Genomic DNA, 16866 nt, shown 5'->3' on the forward strand with positions numbered 1-16866 from the left:
CATAATTGAAAGAAAAAAATAATAATATCACAAATCTATCCAAAATTTCAGCGCTGTCGCCAGAAGATCGTTCTTGTTACACGCATGGGGTCTCACACTACCGAGCGAATTAAACAATTTCTGCGTGTGTCTGGCTTGGACAGTCCATGCATTTGTACGGACCTCGAGTCAGCATTTGTTACGAACGGACGGGATCTTAAACGCGCAAATACTGAAACTGATTATCTCTGATCACATAACGATCAGACATATCGAAACTCTAATTTCGTACCTGCATGGTTTTCATTGCTACACATTTGTACGATTCACCGGTAAGCCTTTCCGTGCCAAATATTACTACTTCATTCCATGCAATACAAAACACAACGCAGGTATAAAAAAAAATACTCTGTTCAGTTATACTGGCCACCAGCCTGGATTACATATATATATATATATATATATATATATATATATATATATATATATATATATATATATATATATATATACATATAAAACAAACGAACGCATGCGTTGAGTAGAAGAAGAACAAGTATAATAAATGTGTGTACAAACTTACAAACGGAAAAAAATGATTTCTCTCAGACTTTTTCTCGTGGGATCAAATAATTTCTTTTCAGGTGGATTCATATACAGAAACAAAGACAAATACTTCGCACGAATGTCTTTAAATCTTGGACAACAGCAAATAAAATGATATTATTCTATTTCTACACTATTAAGATCGGAGTATCAACATAGAATATCTTCATTTTTCAGTTTCTCAATACGTCCTAAATTAACCCTAACTTCCAGTAACCCACCTCTAATTTTACAGAATATATCCCCCAAAACAAGCTTGTCTAAGCAGAGTAGACAATCTTTAGCAGATAAACATGTCTTTAACAGCTATTCGTCTATACATGCCAATGCTGTGTATCTATATAAAAGTCTCCTTGTTCCCAAGTCCTAGGGACCGACCGCTAAGGTGGCCTATATGGTCAGAGCGTCCGCCTCGGGTGCGGGAGTTCGCGGGTTCGAAGCCCGGCGGAGTCATACGAAAGACTTATAAAAATTGTACTAGCAGCTGCCTCGCTTGGCTCTCAGCATTATCCTAGAAATCGGCTATTTACTCGGGTTGAGAATATCTTTATAACTTGGGGCGGGAGTTGTGGTATATAGAGATTACTTTCAATTTTTGTGTTAGAATCATTGTTATTAGTTTGATAAAGTGACCGAGTACAGTTGAACTCAAAGCAGAATAAATATTTCAGAAAACGTTATATAATAATGGAAAACAGAGCAGAGGCAAAACATATTTTGCATAAATCAAGATTTCTAAATAGTTGGTTTTGCAGAACCTGTATATGTTAATTAACATATATCACCCGTTCCGCGTAAAGGCAGAATCCGTGTATCCGCATGTACTCAACAAACAAAAAAAAATAAAAGATGTAAAATGCATGCAACCTATCAAGACCGTGTTACGATGTGACTTATCTACGCAGTAGATAGCTTATATCGCGCTATCCTCTTCAACACAGTTGGTAGAAGACACGATAATTCAACGTAAGCGATACAAAGGTGTTGTATGAAACCGTATAATGTGGATTTTTCAAGCAATTTTCGTCTGCATACGTGAAAGATTTCTTCATTAATGAGCTATAAATGAATAACTGTCCGGTTTTTAGATTATGTTTGCATTTTATCCAATATGTTACCGAAATAGTCAAACAGAAATTAGGCATTAGGTGCTCGTTTTTATTGCGATCTCCAACCACAACAGTCTGCAGTACACCGGTGTATGTAAAGTAAACTGTATGCATTTAATGAAGTATTGATTGTAGTCAAAGGAAGATGTAGTCTACAAAATGCAATGCCCAGTGAATATTAATAAGACTGTAACATAGTCTTTAAATTCGGGAATTGTCTTTTTGTCCATTTGAGTAATACAGTTCCGAACTAAGTGGAGACGTTCCAGTTAGGAGACAATGAAAAATAAATAAAATGTTTTGATAAATTTTCGTTTAACGTTTTAATAGATTGATTCACATGTTGACCATGCTAATGATGTTTAATCTGATTAAAACGAGATATCTGACACAGACGAGATCTGACAGTTCCCAATAAAAGTTTGTTATTAAAACCATAGGTCTTTTTAATAGCCTATAAAATTAAACGTTGCATTTCGCATTCGGGACGGTTACTGTTTTGAACGATATGTTACGAATGACATTTTTTTCGCTTTGAGAAAAATGAAACCTGTTATTTAGTTGGTAAACCGGAAGAACAAATTATGTTAAGATCTTCCAAAAGTAGATCTCGATTTTAATTAAATCAGAGTAGGTTATCAACTGCATCGTTATTCTATGAACGACATTTTAGATCTATGCTCTAGATCAGGGGTCCCAAACACGCGGCTGGCCAAGCCGTACTCTGTGGCCCCCAAAATGATTGACGTCACAAGGTGTCATGAAAGATAACAAAGATGGTGCGGCCCTTGGGCCATCGAAAAATACCATCGTGCGGCCCTCAGGGTGGTCAAAGTTTGAGATCCCTGCAATAGATCATGTATAGCAAAGTGGTTAATTTGTTGCTATCCACAATAGTTCTTTATTTTCCCTAAGTAACGTTGAAACTTTGTATACGTAATTATTATGGGGGGGGGGGTAGGTGAGTGGGGGAGGTCTCGTACCTGTTAATGCACATAAAGTAGTGGTATCATCAAATTTTCGACAAGTAATAATCAATTTGGGGTATTAGTATATTCTTTTAAAAAGTCAAATGCATCATTACTTCAAAATATAACGAAAGTGATGGGGCATTTTCCCATTAATTGTCTTGATGAAAAAATGACAATCCATTAAAAACAAATGTATTCGAGAGTGAAGTGTGTGAGCTGATAACGCTAGATCTACGTGCAAACTTAAATAATCTTTTAAGATATACAGGTAATGTTGCTTAAACAGGTAATGTCGATCTGTCCAATGGCCTAGCTGGTACAAAGACGTCTGACAATCGATCTTGGTAAAATAAAATCACAGATATTAAATCATCACGGCTTTTGTTAACATGAGAGAGATAGAAAGATTAAAAATATTCGTCATTGATTTTTCTTCTTTGTATACATCTATGAAAGTGTTAAAATTGTCAGTTTCTGAGATAAGTAATAAAGATAACGATTTCGCTCTATTGACACATCCTAACGTAATAGCGTCATTGTGTAGGAGGGAGAAAAAAAATTATTTGAAAACGTGCTTTCTAATTCAAATACGATAGCGCCCTACGCAAATTCTTTTACAAAAGGGTAAAATAAAAATAAATTTTAACAAGGAATACAAAGGGGATAATCTTTGGATAAGAAGATGTAATAAGATTAAGACTTCGCAGTAGGCAGAAGGTATGAATGAAAGAAAAATAAAACAACTGGTTCTACATGGACACTCCAAAGGTACTCATGGCACGCGGATGCTAAACATTACGTGTGTGTCTGTGTCTGTGTGTGTGTGTCTGTTTATGTGTGTGTGTGTCTGTGTGTCTGTCTGTGTCTCTGTGTCTGTGCATGTGTCTGTGTCTGTGTGTGTGTCTGTTTCTGTGTGTGTGTGTGTCTGTGTGTGTGTTTGTGTATGTGTGTGTGTATGTGTCTCTGTGTGTGTTTGTGTTTGTGTGTGTGTGTGATTTTGATTTTTAACGTAGCTTTAACAATTTTTCAGTCATATCGCTACGATGTCTGCAGTGTTGCAGTTCATATTGATGTCTAGTACTGCTGCAGACATGTAGCATCATGTCCCACCCAGTCACATTATCCTGACACTGACACCAGGCCGACCAGTCCTAACACTAACATCTTAATGCTGAGCACAAAGCGAGGCAGCTGTTAGTACCATTTTTACAAATCTTTGATATGACTCGGCCGGGGATCGAACCCACGACCTCCCGCATCCGATGTGGACGCTCTAACCAATAAGCCACCAGAGCGGTCCTAAACATTATGTGGGTGTTGATGGTTTAATGTATTTACCAGAATAGATCCGATGACAATTGGTGTTATCTCATATCGTGATAGAGGTACAATGGGACAAAGAACGGGGTGGAAGTACGCATTGAAGTGCTCTTAACATCACACTTCCCAGCAGGCATCGGATCAAACCGGAAACTGAAGATCGAGGGAAGTTCATAAAAATTGCGTTCATGTAATTGTTTACTGCTTTTAAATTTTTTTCGCCTAGGACTTTGACTCATTTTTAGGACTAAATAATTAATTAGCATTATATTCGATGCAGCAGGTGGTTCTACATAGATGACGGAGGACACCTGAATGTGAACACAACGTTTAACTCATTGCTTGGTAAAGATAGAAATACATTAATAAATAATGGAATAAAGAAATAAAGAAAAAGTGAACGATCGAACTAGAGAACGGGGGTTTTAATACACACACACACACACACACAAAAACAAAAAAAAAAAAGAAGTAGCCAGGAGGGAGGAACAGAAGTTGGCCAGATAATGTATTAATTTATAAATGGCAGGAATATTTGTGTAATTGTTGTCCAGTGTCGGGATTGTGCGTTTAGTAGGAATGCTTATGACTGCCAAAAAGAGGAAAATGTGACCTACTTATTATGCACTAATGAACATATGTACATTCCTCAGATTCAGCTGCATGCCTAGACTGAACAAGTTAACTAGTACATTCACGTGTTACCTCCCTTATCTATTTGATGACCATAAACCAGAGACCAATCCGAGCATACATGTATATACATGTATGTTTAGTGTCTTGAGATTAAAGTAATTGGACAAGATTGCTCGATGCAAATCCTGCCAATGTAATCCTCCAACAGGTCGTGCTATAAGACTTTTTGACATTTCATAAAGCAAATTAGATTGACTTTACGTGTGTAGGGTCTTGCAAATTAGATTGACGTTACGTGTGTAGGGACTTGCAAATTAGATGGACGTTACGTGTGTAGGGACTTGCACATATGCATGACTGCAAAGAGGCCATATTAGTGTGGGCAAAACGTACGAATCCAACAATTTGCGGTTGAAAGCGGGGCCCTGAGTGGCCGAGTGGTCTAAAGCGCTCTCCGTTACGGATCACTGCCATCTCACCTCTGTCTGCGTGAGTTCGACTCCGATTTGGCCAAGGTGTGTATGTGAGAAAGCATGCCAGTAGCTTCTCGTGGGTCGGTGGTTCTTTCTGGGATTTTCCCGGGTTCTTCCTCCACCATTAATACTGGCCGCCATGTATAGCCTACCGTGTCCTGAAAAACGGCGTTAAACCCTACAACAACAACAACAACAATAGCAAAAAAGCGGTTGACAGCCTCTCAGCTGTCACTGTTCGAAAAAAATCCCGGGTATTTCGAGGTGGTACCACATTCGACGGATATAAAATCTTGGTCTTTATCCTTATAACAACCACACAGTTTCGGACTACTCCAGTTGATGCCGACAAATACTGAATAAGTTCTTTTAAAGTATTACAAAAACATATTTTCTTCAAAGTTTTTTTTAAAAATACATACATAGCCTATTTAGTCTGTCAAATAACGTTCTAATGTTGTTAAAAACTGCGGTTTTGCATGCTGTTAAATATCGAATCTTTTCATGTATCGAATATTAAAGTCATTTCTAAAAGATGTAAAAAATATATATCCCACCCCCAAAAAGGAAACAAAAGTTTATTAACGTCATTATAACTTGACAAAAACATTATTTTATAAAATAAATTCTACTACGGAACAAAATATCAAAATATCAGAACCGTATGTCCAGATTATATGGCTAAAGTCTGAACGGTTTTGTCGTGCAATTCCCGATACTATCTTTCTGTATATAATAATAATATCCACCTAATGATTTTGCAAACATGCTAAGGCGTTTTCAATGCCAATAAATTTGTTTCTCTAACAACTGAAATTTACTTGGCATGTTTCATTTTTGACTGAAAACAAGTTATCTCGTTATTGTAATAAAAACTGAGTACACTAGGCGGGTCTCACGATATCTAACGTAAGCTAAAAAGGTGATCTGAAGTCAGGGTGGCAGGGCGAGGGCAGCATAATCCACCCTATCAGTAAGATGATCCTGTTGTCACTTTAACACAAATACAGAACTGATTATCTTAGAGCACGGTCTTTATCGACCACTCCAGCAGATGGGGGCATTGCCGCTGCCCCAAAATGCGGCTAATCCAACAGGTCGTTGCGGGTCACCGATATTTCGACAAGATAAACTGATAAACCAGTTGCGGCTCTCAGAATTCCTGATATACACAAACTGTTTCCTTAGTAACGGATGACAATTTGCACAGTGCAGCCATGAATGCTGAATGAAGTGTGCATAAATGACTCATGGACGTCATGGGGGGTGGGCGGGGAGTTTGCATGTGCTGTAAAATTGCAAAGCCTATATACGAAAATTAACAAGCCTGTCAAGTTTTGGCCCCCCCCCCATCAAGTTTTGCCACAATCAAGTCCCCCCCCCCCCGAAAAAAATGTCGAAATGAGTCCCTGATTTAAATGTACGTTCCTCTGTATACGGGAAAACCATTTATCTTTATAGGCCGGGGGGGGGGGGGCTATCCCAAAAGTAGAAATATCAGAGACAAGCAGATGGCTAAGAGAATGTAACTGGGCCTCAGTTCCTTTCCTTCTAGTTGTCATCTTCAAACAAAATCAAATCGAATTTTAAAATAAACACGTTTGTTTACAATAAAACAAACACACAATCGTCAGCAGCAAATTAAAATTCGAAAATGTATTTCGTCAAACAGGAAATACTAATTCGGTTAATGGTTTTCATACGTAAAGACACCCAACCCCCTGCAAATATGGAATTCGTTCGCACATATCGCAATGAATTTTTTTTAAAATATAAAAATGACATTAATTTGCGATTAACTGCATACGTTGCATGTTCGTTGGCTTGTAGGTAGGTAGTAGGTAAATAGGTATGAAAGAGAGGAAGAACATAAGGAAAGAAGGGAAGAACATATATCCCCCTCCTGCTCCACCCGCACCGGTCAGCTATGCACCGACACAATACATGTAAATATGCTAAACTTACGTAAGGAAGGATGGATATACGGACGACTGTAAGAATCCATTGGTGAATTCTTAACAAAAGCTCCGCTACGATAAATATCCCCCTGATACCCTTGATACTTGGTCTTATTAATGTAATCGTCTGTCATTCCTTGACACCAAAAGTTTGAAGCTGGAGATAACTTCCTTAGATACACACACTCAAAGGTACCTAATTAAACATAACAAAATCCACGATATCGGACACGCTGATATTAAGTGCATAACATTCACAAGTATAATCGAAGTACAATTTTTTTAATTTATTGTCTTCTATCACCCTCAAGATTTAATTGTACAGAAAAATAGCTTGAATGTGGAAAAGGTGTAAATAATAGCCAAGGTCGAGAGTGATAAGTTGTTAACGCATACTAAAATACCTACCTTCCTGCTCTAATTAGATAAAAGTACATACCTTCCTGCGCGAATTAGATAAAAGTACCTACCTGCCTGGTCTAATTACATGAAAGTACCTACCTGCCTGCTCTAATTAGATAAAAGTACCTACCTTCCTGCTCTAATTACATAAAGGTACATACTTTCCTGCTCGAATTAGATAAAAGTACCTGCCTGCCTGGTCTAATTACATGAAAGTACCTACCTGCCTGCTCTAATTAGATAAAAGTACCTACCGTCCTGCTCTAATTAGATAAAGGTACATACCTTCCTGCTCTAATTAGATAAAAGTACCTACCTACCTGGTCTAATTACATAAAAGTACCTACCTGCCTGCTCTAATTAGAAACATGTACCTACCTTCCTGCTCTAATTAGATAAAAGTACCTACCTGTCTGCTCTAATTAGATAAAAGTACCTACCTGTCTGCTCTAATTAGATAAAAGTACATACCTGCCTGCTCTAATTATATAAAAATACATACCTGCCTGCTCTAATTAGATAAAATACATATCATGTATTGCGAAAATACTTCATTGACAGTTATTACTGAAAATTGAAAACAATTCTATATGAAGCACTAAAAGGAAGATTCCGTGGAATTTAGCGAAAATCTGTACAGTTATCTTCTGAAAGGAGAAAATATGTGGCCATCCTCAACTAGTATTTTCAATAGTAATTTATGTGAAAAAGTGAATATCCATGTTCAGGATAAATCTTTAATAATAATCCCATAATCATGCAATTCCTTGACCTTAAAGAAAAGTTATAAAAAATATTAAGAAAAGGTTTTGTCGGCTAGCTTTTAAATGAAGACTTCTCCATTCATCGATTTGATAAATTTTCAATGATATTTTATGGTTGGATTATGGGGAATATTACTGAGAAGATGTTTCTCAAGTAATGAATTAGACCTTAGGTAGGTACAGTCGTCATAATAAAACGTACAGTCGTCATATTGAACCGACAGTCGTCGTATTGAACTGTGCAGTCGTCATGATACTGTTTATACTGAGCAGTATTCACGGGACCTCATGAACAGTCGTCATATTGAACCGACAATCGTCGTATTGAACTGTGCAATCGTCATCGTACTGTTTATACTGAGCAGTATTCACGGGACCTCATGGCGGCATGGGTCTAGTTTCAACAGAAATATAATAGAAGGAAATTTTCATCATTTCACTTATACAAAAAGCACATAGTTAATATAATATATCATTTATATACTACGCACTGTTGCATAAATGAATGAATAATGGCGTTAAAAAGTGTGTGCATAAATCATCGGAGAGAGAGAGAGAGAGAGAGAGAGAGAGAGAGAGAGAGAGAGAGAGATTTAAATTAGAATGCATTGTACATATATTTACCTAGGTATTTTAGAGTTGTTAAATCTTAATTTTTGACTAATTGAAATAGTTTGTACATATTGGCAATAATAAAGATCAATTGATTAATTGAAGTAGTTTGTACATATTGGCAATAATAAAGATCAATTGACTAATTGAAGTAGTTTGTACATATTGACAATAATAAAGATCAATTGACTAATTGAAGTAGTTTGTACATATTGGCAATAATAATGATCAATTGACTAACTGAAGTAGTTTGTACATATTGGCAATAATAAAGATAAATATAAGTTTTTCAAAGACAGGTATAGGGGCCAATTTAGACAAAATGATCTTCGATCTCATTATTTACACAAAGTTCACATATCTTGATATGTCGTTTTTTTATCCTGCATGTCTACTGGTTTCGATATTTAATGAGTGTGATAAAACCCTTAATTTACTTAAGGCCTCTCTGTGTCTGGGCGTTGGCAACTATTCTAAGAAAAGACGCGGTTTCCAACATATCTTTTATATCTATATTCATGTACGAAAGTTTTTGGAGCAACAGCTGAACGCCAGTCAGAATGAAATAGGTTTTTTAATATTTGGCTAAAAAGCGATGAGAAGATAGATATATGAACTGAATTAGGGTAATACCAGACTGAACGAGGGTAATACCAGACTGATTTAGGGTAATACCAGACTAAATTAGGGTAATACCAGACTGAATTAGGGCAATACCAGACTGAACTAGGGTAATACCATACTGATTTAAGGTAATACCAGACTGAATTAGGCTAATACCAGACTTCTCCAAATCCTGAACTCAACAGAATAGGTTTCTTTTTAAAAGAACAACATTTTTTATCATTCTTCCTTTCGCAATTTTTAAGCATTAATTTGGATATAATTGAAGAATATAATTATATTTGTTCAGCAATTTGAACCAGTGATTAATGACGTGTAAAAATTCATATAAATAAGGAGGATATTGGCCCAACTCTCCATATACAAATATAATGCTGGTACAAAGTTTAACATCTAGTAACCACTTGGAGTATTTTCTATGTAAGACAAAATTACAAAAGAATCAAATAATTCACACATAATATTCACCGGACATTGTAGCTTGTTAGTATTATTCACAAGGAAGTTAATTACGATAACATGTTTTCCAGCATTATCTCTATAGCAAATCGAAGCGACCCTCTATTGATAAACACTAGTTCTAAATAATTAAAAGTATCTACAATATCTAGAATTATATTTTCGTATTGGGATGAAATCTCGATTATTCTGAGTCCTTTGTTAAAAATCATTACTTTTGTTTTATCATTATTTACAAATATATTCCATCTTATACAGTATACACGTAACTTATTGAAGAACGCTTGTAGAAAATCTGGTGCTTCTAAAAATATCACCGTATCAGCAGCAAACTATATAAAAATATAAAGACGTTTCTTCTAAAATGATATCCCCCTCTATATATGATGTTAATGCAGTTTCCAGATTATTTATAGAAAGAGAAAACAGAAGTGGAGAGAGGCCTTCTCCTTGACGAAGCCCAGGTAAACAATAAAAACAGTCTGACTGCGTGTTTTCGTGCTTTACTCATGACTGAACTAAACTTGAAATATATTTTATTATTGTTAACATTTTTCCAGTCACTCCGCATTGTACTACTTCATACCATATACATCCCTTTCCACATAATCAATGCATTTTTAAAATCATGCAGGCACGTACACTGTATAAGAGTTTTCTTCTCTTCGAGTAGCGTTTTAATCAATACATTTAATATAAAAATGGTGTCTACTGGACTGTTACTCTACTTAAAACAGGAATAATACCATATATAATTACCCATCAGTAATGAAATTTAATTACCCATCAGTAATCATATTTAATTACTCATCAGTAATCATATATAATTACCCGTCAGGGTTAATATCTAATTACCCATCAGTAATCATAACTAATTACACATTAGGATAATTCAGGTACGCATTTCACGCAGTTTTCCTCTTTTTCTTCAGGGATATTAAAAAGAGCAAATTATCCTCCATTGATTGACACTGAAGATCAGTCACCTGACGGTTTAACTGAGTATTAAAAGTTTTGATTAGCTTCATGTACTCAAAAATGGTTGTCAGTGTTTATCTGATGCACTCGGATGCCCTCCAGTGGATTAGAATCCAAATGACGAATCAATGGCGCGAACTATATTGGCAAGTGCAAAGGCTTTAACTTTGTTTCTGTCCACCTGTACCTCAACGTTATCTATTATCTTTAACCTTTCTTTCATCAGATAAATATTTCTGTAATATCTGCTCTAGTGGACTGCATACTCCTCTTGTCTTGGTGGTTTTATGTGTGTACAATCCCCTAATGCGTTTGATCCGTAAGCACGTGTGTACAACCCCCTAATGTGTTTGATCCAAAAGCAAGTTTGTACAATCCCCTAATGTGTTTGATACGTAAGCGCGGGTGTTTAATCCCCTAATGCGTTTGATCCGTAAGCACGTGTGTACAACCCCCTAATGTGCTTGATCCAAAAGCACGTGTGTACAATCCCCTAATGCGTTTGACCCGTAAGCGCGGGTGGGTGAATGTGAGGGAGAATGTCGATCATAATAATGCAGCGGGATCCCAAGGGTCTGGATATGTACTGCCTGGGAAATTTGTGAATACCGAGAATACTGTGAATATTGTGGGTATTCACCATCGGGAGACTCACTGTCAGACATTAATGCAATCTTTGCTGTTGTTGATTGGGACACTGTCGAGGGGTGAGACAATCTGATCCTTCTTGCATTTGTGAGAGGTTTTCTCCACACCACCTTGTTTTTCTCTTTCTTTTCAGGCTTCATGACTTTACTGTTAATAAAGTACTATTGATTACTTACTAGCACGAGATAAATGTTTTGTGATTAAACATCCGTGAAGTAATCCTTAAAAATGTGGATGAGCAAAACATTTTTCATACAGCCAGCTTCATGCATGCGCAACAGACAATAAATGGTCCCATGAAAATTAGTTATATAACGGTTTCTTGGATTATTCTCATCTCCCATGTGTTAATAATTAGAGATAGGACTAAATCTCTCTGTTAGGCATATGAAGCTTGTTGTTTTTCATGAAATACAAATCTCACATATAAATCACACCAATGTTAAGTAAAAGACCAAAACGAAGCGAAACGAAACGAAACGAAACGAAGCGAAGCGAAACGAAACGAAACGAAACGAAGCGAAATACACATACACACGTGTGAAATTAAACTCTAGTGAATTTGTGGTCCTTAGTTTGACTAGAGAACACTCGTTTTGAGGTATTATCGCAATTTAGAACACTTATGTGACAAGGGCTGTTATCTTAAGGTATATCCCAAGAACTGCGGAAAAACAAACCCAGACTGACACAGTATTTTTAATACACGCTTTCTTCCTGGTTGGTTTTGATCAGAACGTACAAACAATCTGCTTTTAGACCCCCGTTTTCTTTGCATATCCTATGTCAATCTCCATCTTATTTTTCTAGAACAAACATGTTCATGGACTGAAAAAATAAATAAAACCATTTATTTAGCAGTAAGCAGAACAATGAAGGCAGTTAAGCTAATTAGAGGATGGAACATTCTCCACTATTTAGTGGGTGAATCATTCTTCGGTATTCCCATAGTTCAATGTAAAAAGTACAACGTCAAGTGGGGCCCCGAGTGACCGAGTGGTCACCGTTATGGATCATTGCCATCTCGCCTCTGTCTGCGTGGGTTCGAGTCTCGGGTTCAGTCAATATGGGCATGTGAGAAAGCTTGCCAGTAGCTTTTCGTGGGTCAGTGGTTCTTTCTCCGTTTATACTGGCCGCCATGTATAGCCTATCTTGTAATGAAAAATGGCGTTAAAGCCCACAACTACAACAACAACAACATCAATAACAAATTCAAACTAAATAGTGGGCAGAACATTCTTTGCTATTCCCAAAGGTCAACAAAAAAGTGCAGAAAAAGAAAAGAAAAAGAAAGAAAACGAGCGGTTTACATACACAATATTCATATATTCCCCAGCGAATAGTGAATAAGGTTAAAAATACTGGCAAAAACCAACTTTTCATGTTCTTGTTCTTTCACATTGGACCGAAAGGACCAGTTACCATATTTTGTGTGAATGGGATCCACTTTATCTTTTAAAAGATGTTCAAAACACGGCTTTTAAGGCACACGAATAATCCTCTGAGAATAAGAAAGATACGGTAACTTAGTTCAGCATACATTAGATGGATATATAAATAATATATATCATAATAACAAAGAATCTGCGTAACCAAATACGACACTAATCATCACTGTTCGGTTTAGTAGCACAATTTAATATAGAAGTTTAGTATACAACGCCATGAGGCTGACTATCGTTATATTAAAATCAGAAATGAAAACTTGTCACTTACCACAAAGTTTGGACCAATGGAAAGCCTCTGACAGTTGTCTATTTCCTGCATGCATAATTGGGTGGTCATGTGATCGTCTGTGGCTTCATCACGCACACCCCATCTCATGTCTACCACCTGTAAGTATAAAAACATGCAACAATTATATCAAAAAAGTTAAAACTTTATGGGGAAAAAACAACCTACAATCCCATTTAAAACTGTATTCTTACGTAATCAGTCCGTCTTCATCTGGTTCAACATGAGCGTTTTTTGACGTCACTCGAGCTAAAACATTTTAATAACACGTGCCCTTTTTGCAGGAATGTGGTATGTAACACATGTACATAATCACTGACCATGTAAAAAATAACGCTTATCAAAGTAAAACAGTTTTGTCAATTTCTTCCCCCGGCAAGGTACGTACGATAACCGAAAAACGTTTGCCCACAGCAAGGTATGCATGATACACGATAAGCGTTTGCCCACAGCAAGCCGTGTATGATACCATGGAAACGTTTGCTCACAACAAGCCGTGTATGATACTCGGGAAACGTTTGCCCACAGCAAGCCGTGTATGATACTCTGGAAACGTTTGCCCACAGCAAGCCGTGTATGATACCTGGAATCACTTTCCATCGATTATGCGAGATTTTCTAACTGCTAGATGACTGACATGTTGGCAAAGGGTGGTTTTTAAACGTCGGGGTAGCCAGAGATCACTACCCACCCTTGTGACTGTGAGTACTGAGTATTGAACCCAGGACTGGAGAAGTGCATTTGCTGTACTGGATTGATAAAAGATAAGTGCAATCATATAAAAAAGCTTTAATATCAAAAACAGTTCCTACTGTGTATGTATGTATGTATGTATGTATGTATGTATGTATGTATGTATGTATGTATGTATGTATGTGTGTGTGTGTGTGTGTGTGTATGTATGTATGTATGTTTGTATGTATGTATGCATGCATGCATGTAGGTGTGTGTGTGCGTGTGCGTGTGCGCGTATGTATGTTGATATGATTGCATTTTTAAAGATACATTTCGCTCTCTCTCTCTCTGTCTATGTATCTCTCTTTCTCTTAATAAGATATCCACTTAAAAATTTTGTCTCGACTGACCGTTTTTCTTAGTCTCCAACAGGCATTAAAGTTCCATTATTTTGTTCTTTCTTCATGACCTAAATTTCATAATTCTAATTACGTCTTTTTGGCCAGATTATGCTTAACATGGAAGATTTCAAGACCTGACGTTTTAAAGCAATTTATTGACTGAATGTCAGCCTTTCTAATAATATTTCCATATAATTTCAATTTTGTCACAGTTGCGTACACACCAAGACCGAAAATGCATCCTCTATTGCCAGTATCTCCAAACTGAACTCGTTAATGAGTAAAATATGGCGACATATGGAGAACTGTCCATCTCTGATAACACTATTTGTAGGGGAAATGATTGAATTCAATTAAATATGGACCCCTACATCGCTTGTTATCTTTTGTCATGGCCAATTTGGCTAAAGATCTCGACTGTAAAACATTGACTAAGAATTAACTTTAAAGCATACCAAGCACACTGATGCTACGGTTGTGCCATAAACTGGCTCGGAGCAGTTTGGCAAATGTCTGTTTGGGGATTTTAAAAAAAAATTGTTCACTAACTGAATCGTGTCCGACTTCTATTTATTATAAATCAATTTAATATTTGAATCTAGATTTAAGATTTGAATTCTTGGTTGTTGTACATTTGCTTTTTGAGATTACAAATCAAGTTATATTATTTGCCAGGAGTGTATTAAACTTAATGTACAATCATTCTAGGGTGGCTCTGGATGTACAAAATTTAATGTACACTCATTCTAGGGCATTTTAGGGTGTACGCTCATTCTGAGGCAGCCTATGGTGTACAAAAATTAACCTAAACGCATTCCTGGGCAGATCACTGTGTACCAAACGTAAAGTAAACCTATTTGCGGCACCATTTAGTATACACAACTTAATGAAAACGCATTTAGAGGCAACGATTGCAGATGAATTTCATGTCATTGGTTAGTTGATATAAAACTGAAAAGAATGATTTATTCATTTTGAATGCATTACAGTCAAGGTTTTACGTCAAAAACGTAAGCTTGACTTTCTGAATCGCTCTGCATTCTCATTGAAAAGCTGGGCAGTGTGTCATGAACATATATGAAAAATATAAAAAACTGCTTCATAATTTTCAATATTAAACTGGATTCGATGGCAATAGCGTGGTTCAATTTAAATAAATCATTACCCTACTTATCGTGTAACCTTGCCACTTGGTCAATTTGAGAAATTGTTGTCCATCTTGTTCTGTTATCAACATATAATCTCTAAATGAGATCAATACAGTTTTAGTACATCTTAGGTAAAGCATCCAGCCACAAATCTGTTTGAAGCCATACATCTGTTTGAAGCCATATTCTGTTAACTGCGATTAACCAGAGATGAATAAAAGTGCGTAATACATAATACTAAGACCTTTCATTCATACATAATACTAAGACCTTCCATTCATACACAGTGCTAGGACATTTCATTCGTACACAATATTAAGGATGCCTCCCATTAATACACAGTACTACTAAGACGTCACATTCATGCACGTTACTACTAAGAGATTCCATTCATACACAATACTACTAAGACATCCCTTTCCTGTACAATACTAAGACCTTCCATTTATCCATGATACTTCAAAGTCCTTCCATTCATACACAATACTATTAAGTGTTGTAATCTGGATGAATGAAAAATCTTAAATAAATTTTCTTTTCGCATTTGTTATAGAAAGGTTGATAGTTTTTTTAAACATGTTCCTACACGTTTCGACAAAGTTACACGGATATAACAAATTAAATATGTAATAAATTTAATTGCACCAATATAACAGTTTAGTTATGCAATCTAAATTACACAAAACTAACTTAATTATGTAATCGACCTGATTACGCCAGTATAATAATTAATTTAATTATGCAATCAAAATTACATTAAAATAATTTAATTATGTAATGGACCTAATCACACAATATAAAAATTTAATTATGCGATCCAAATGAAAAAAACAACAATTTAAGTAATTCTTCTAACTACACGAATATAACTTAATTATCTTATCCACTTCAATTACACGAATAGAACTTAATTATGTAATCCAATTAAATTATATTAATAAATCAACATAATTATATAACGCATTTACTTACACAAATATAAGAACTTAATTATAATCTCTCTAATTACAGGAATTTGACTTCATTATGTAGCCAGGATAATTACACAAATATAGCTTAATTATTTAGTCAAGATAATTACACGAATATAACAACTTTATTTTGCAATTCAATGAAATGCATTTTGGAAAGATATAAGTGATCTCTAATTTCTACGTCTTGGATATTATGTAATGATATGTTCGAGTCTAGGATTCGGCTAATGTGGGTATGTGAGAAAGCTTGCCAGTAGCTTCTCGAAGGTCGGTGGTTCTTCCCGGGGTTTTCCTGAGTTCTTCCTCCACCATTAATACTGGCCACCATGCATAGCCTATCGTGTGCTGAAAAATGGCGTTAAAACCCACAACAACAACAACAACAACATGTAATG

The 16866-nt window shown here is 36.0% G+C and overlaps 1 protein-coding gene across 1 annotated transcript in view; it reads right to left on the reverse strand.

Annotated features, from left to right (window-relative positions):
- Nucleotides 1-16866, reverse strand: part of LOC149781064 (NACHT and WD repeat domain-containing protein 2-like) — a gene marked incomplete at its 5' end in the record, with an annotated part of 93268 nt that overhangs the window by 34865 nt on the left and 41537 nt on the right. Inside the window, one exon of the mRNA XM_089936270.1 lies at nucleotides 13256-13372. Coding sequence (XP_089792396.1) covers nucleotides 13256-13372 — 117 coding nt within the window. The remainder of the gene's footprint in view (nucleotides 1-13255; nucleotides 13373-16866) is intronic.

The sequence above is a fragment of the Sinohyriopsis cumingii genome, chromosome 16 (assembly GCF_028554795.1).
Source record: "Sinohyriopsis cumingii isolate HCF-2022 chromosome 16, ASM2855479v2, whole genome shotgun sequence".
NCBI lineage: Eukaryota > Metazoa > Mollusca > Bivalvia > Unionida > Unionidae > Sinohyriopsis > Sinohyriopsis cumingii.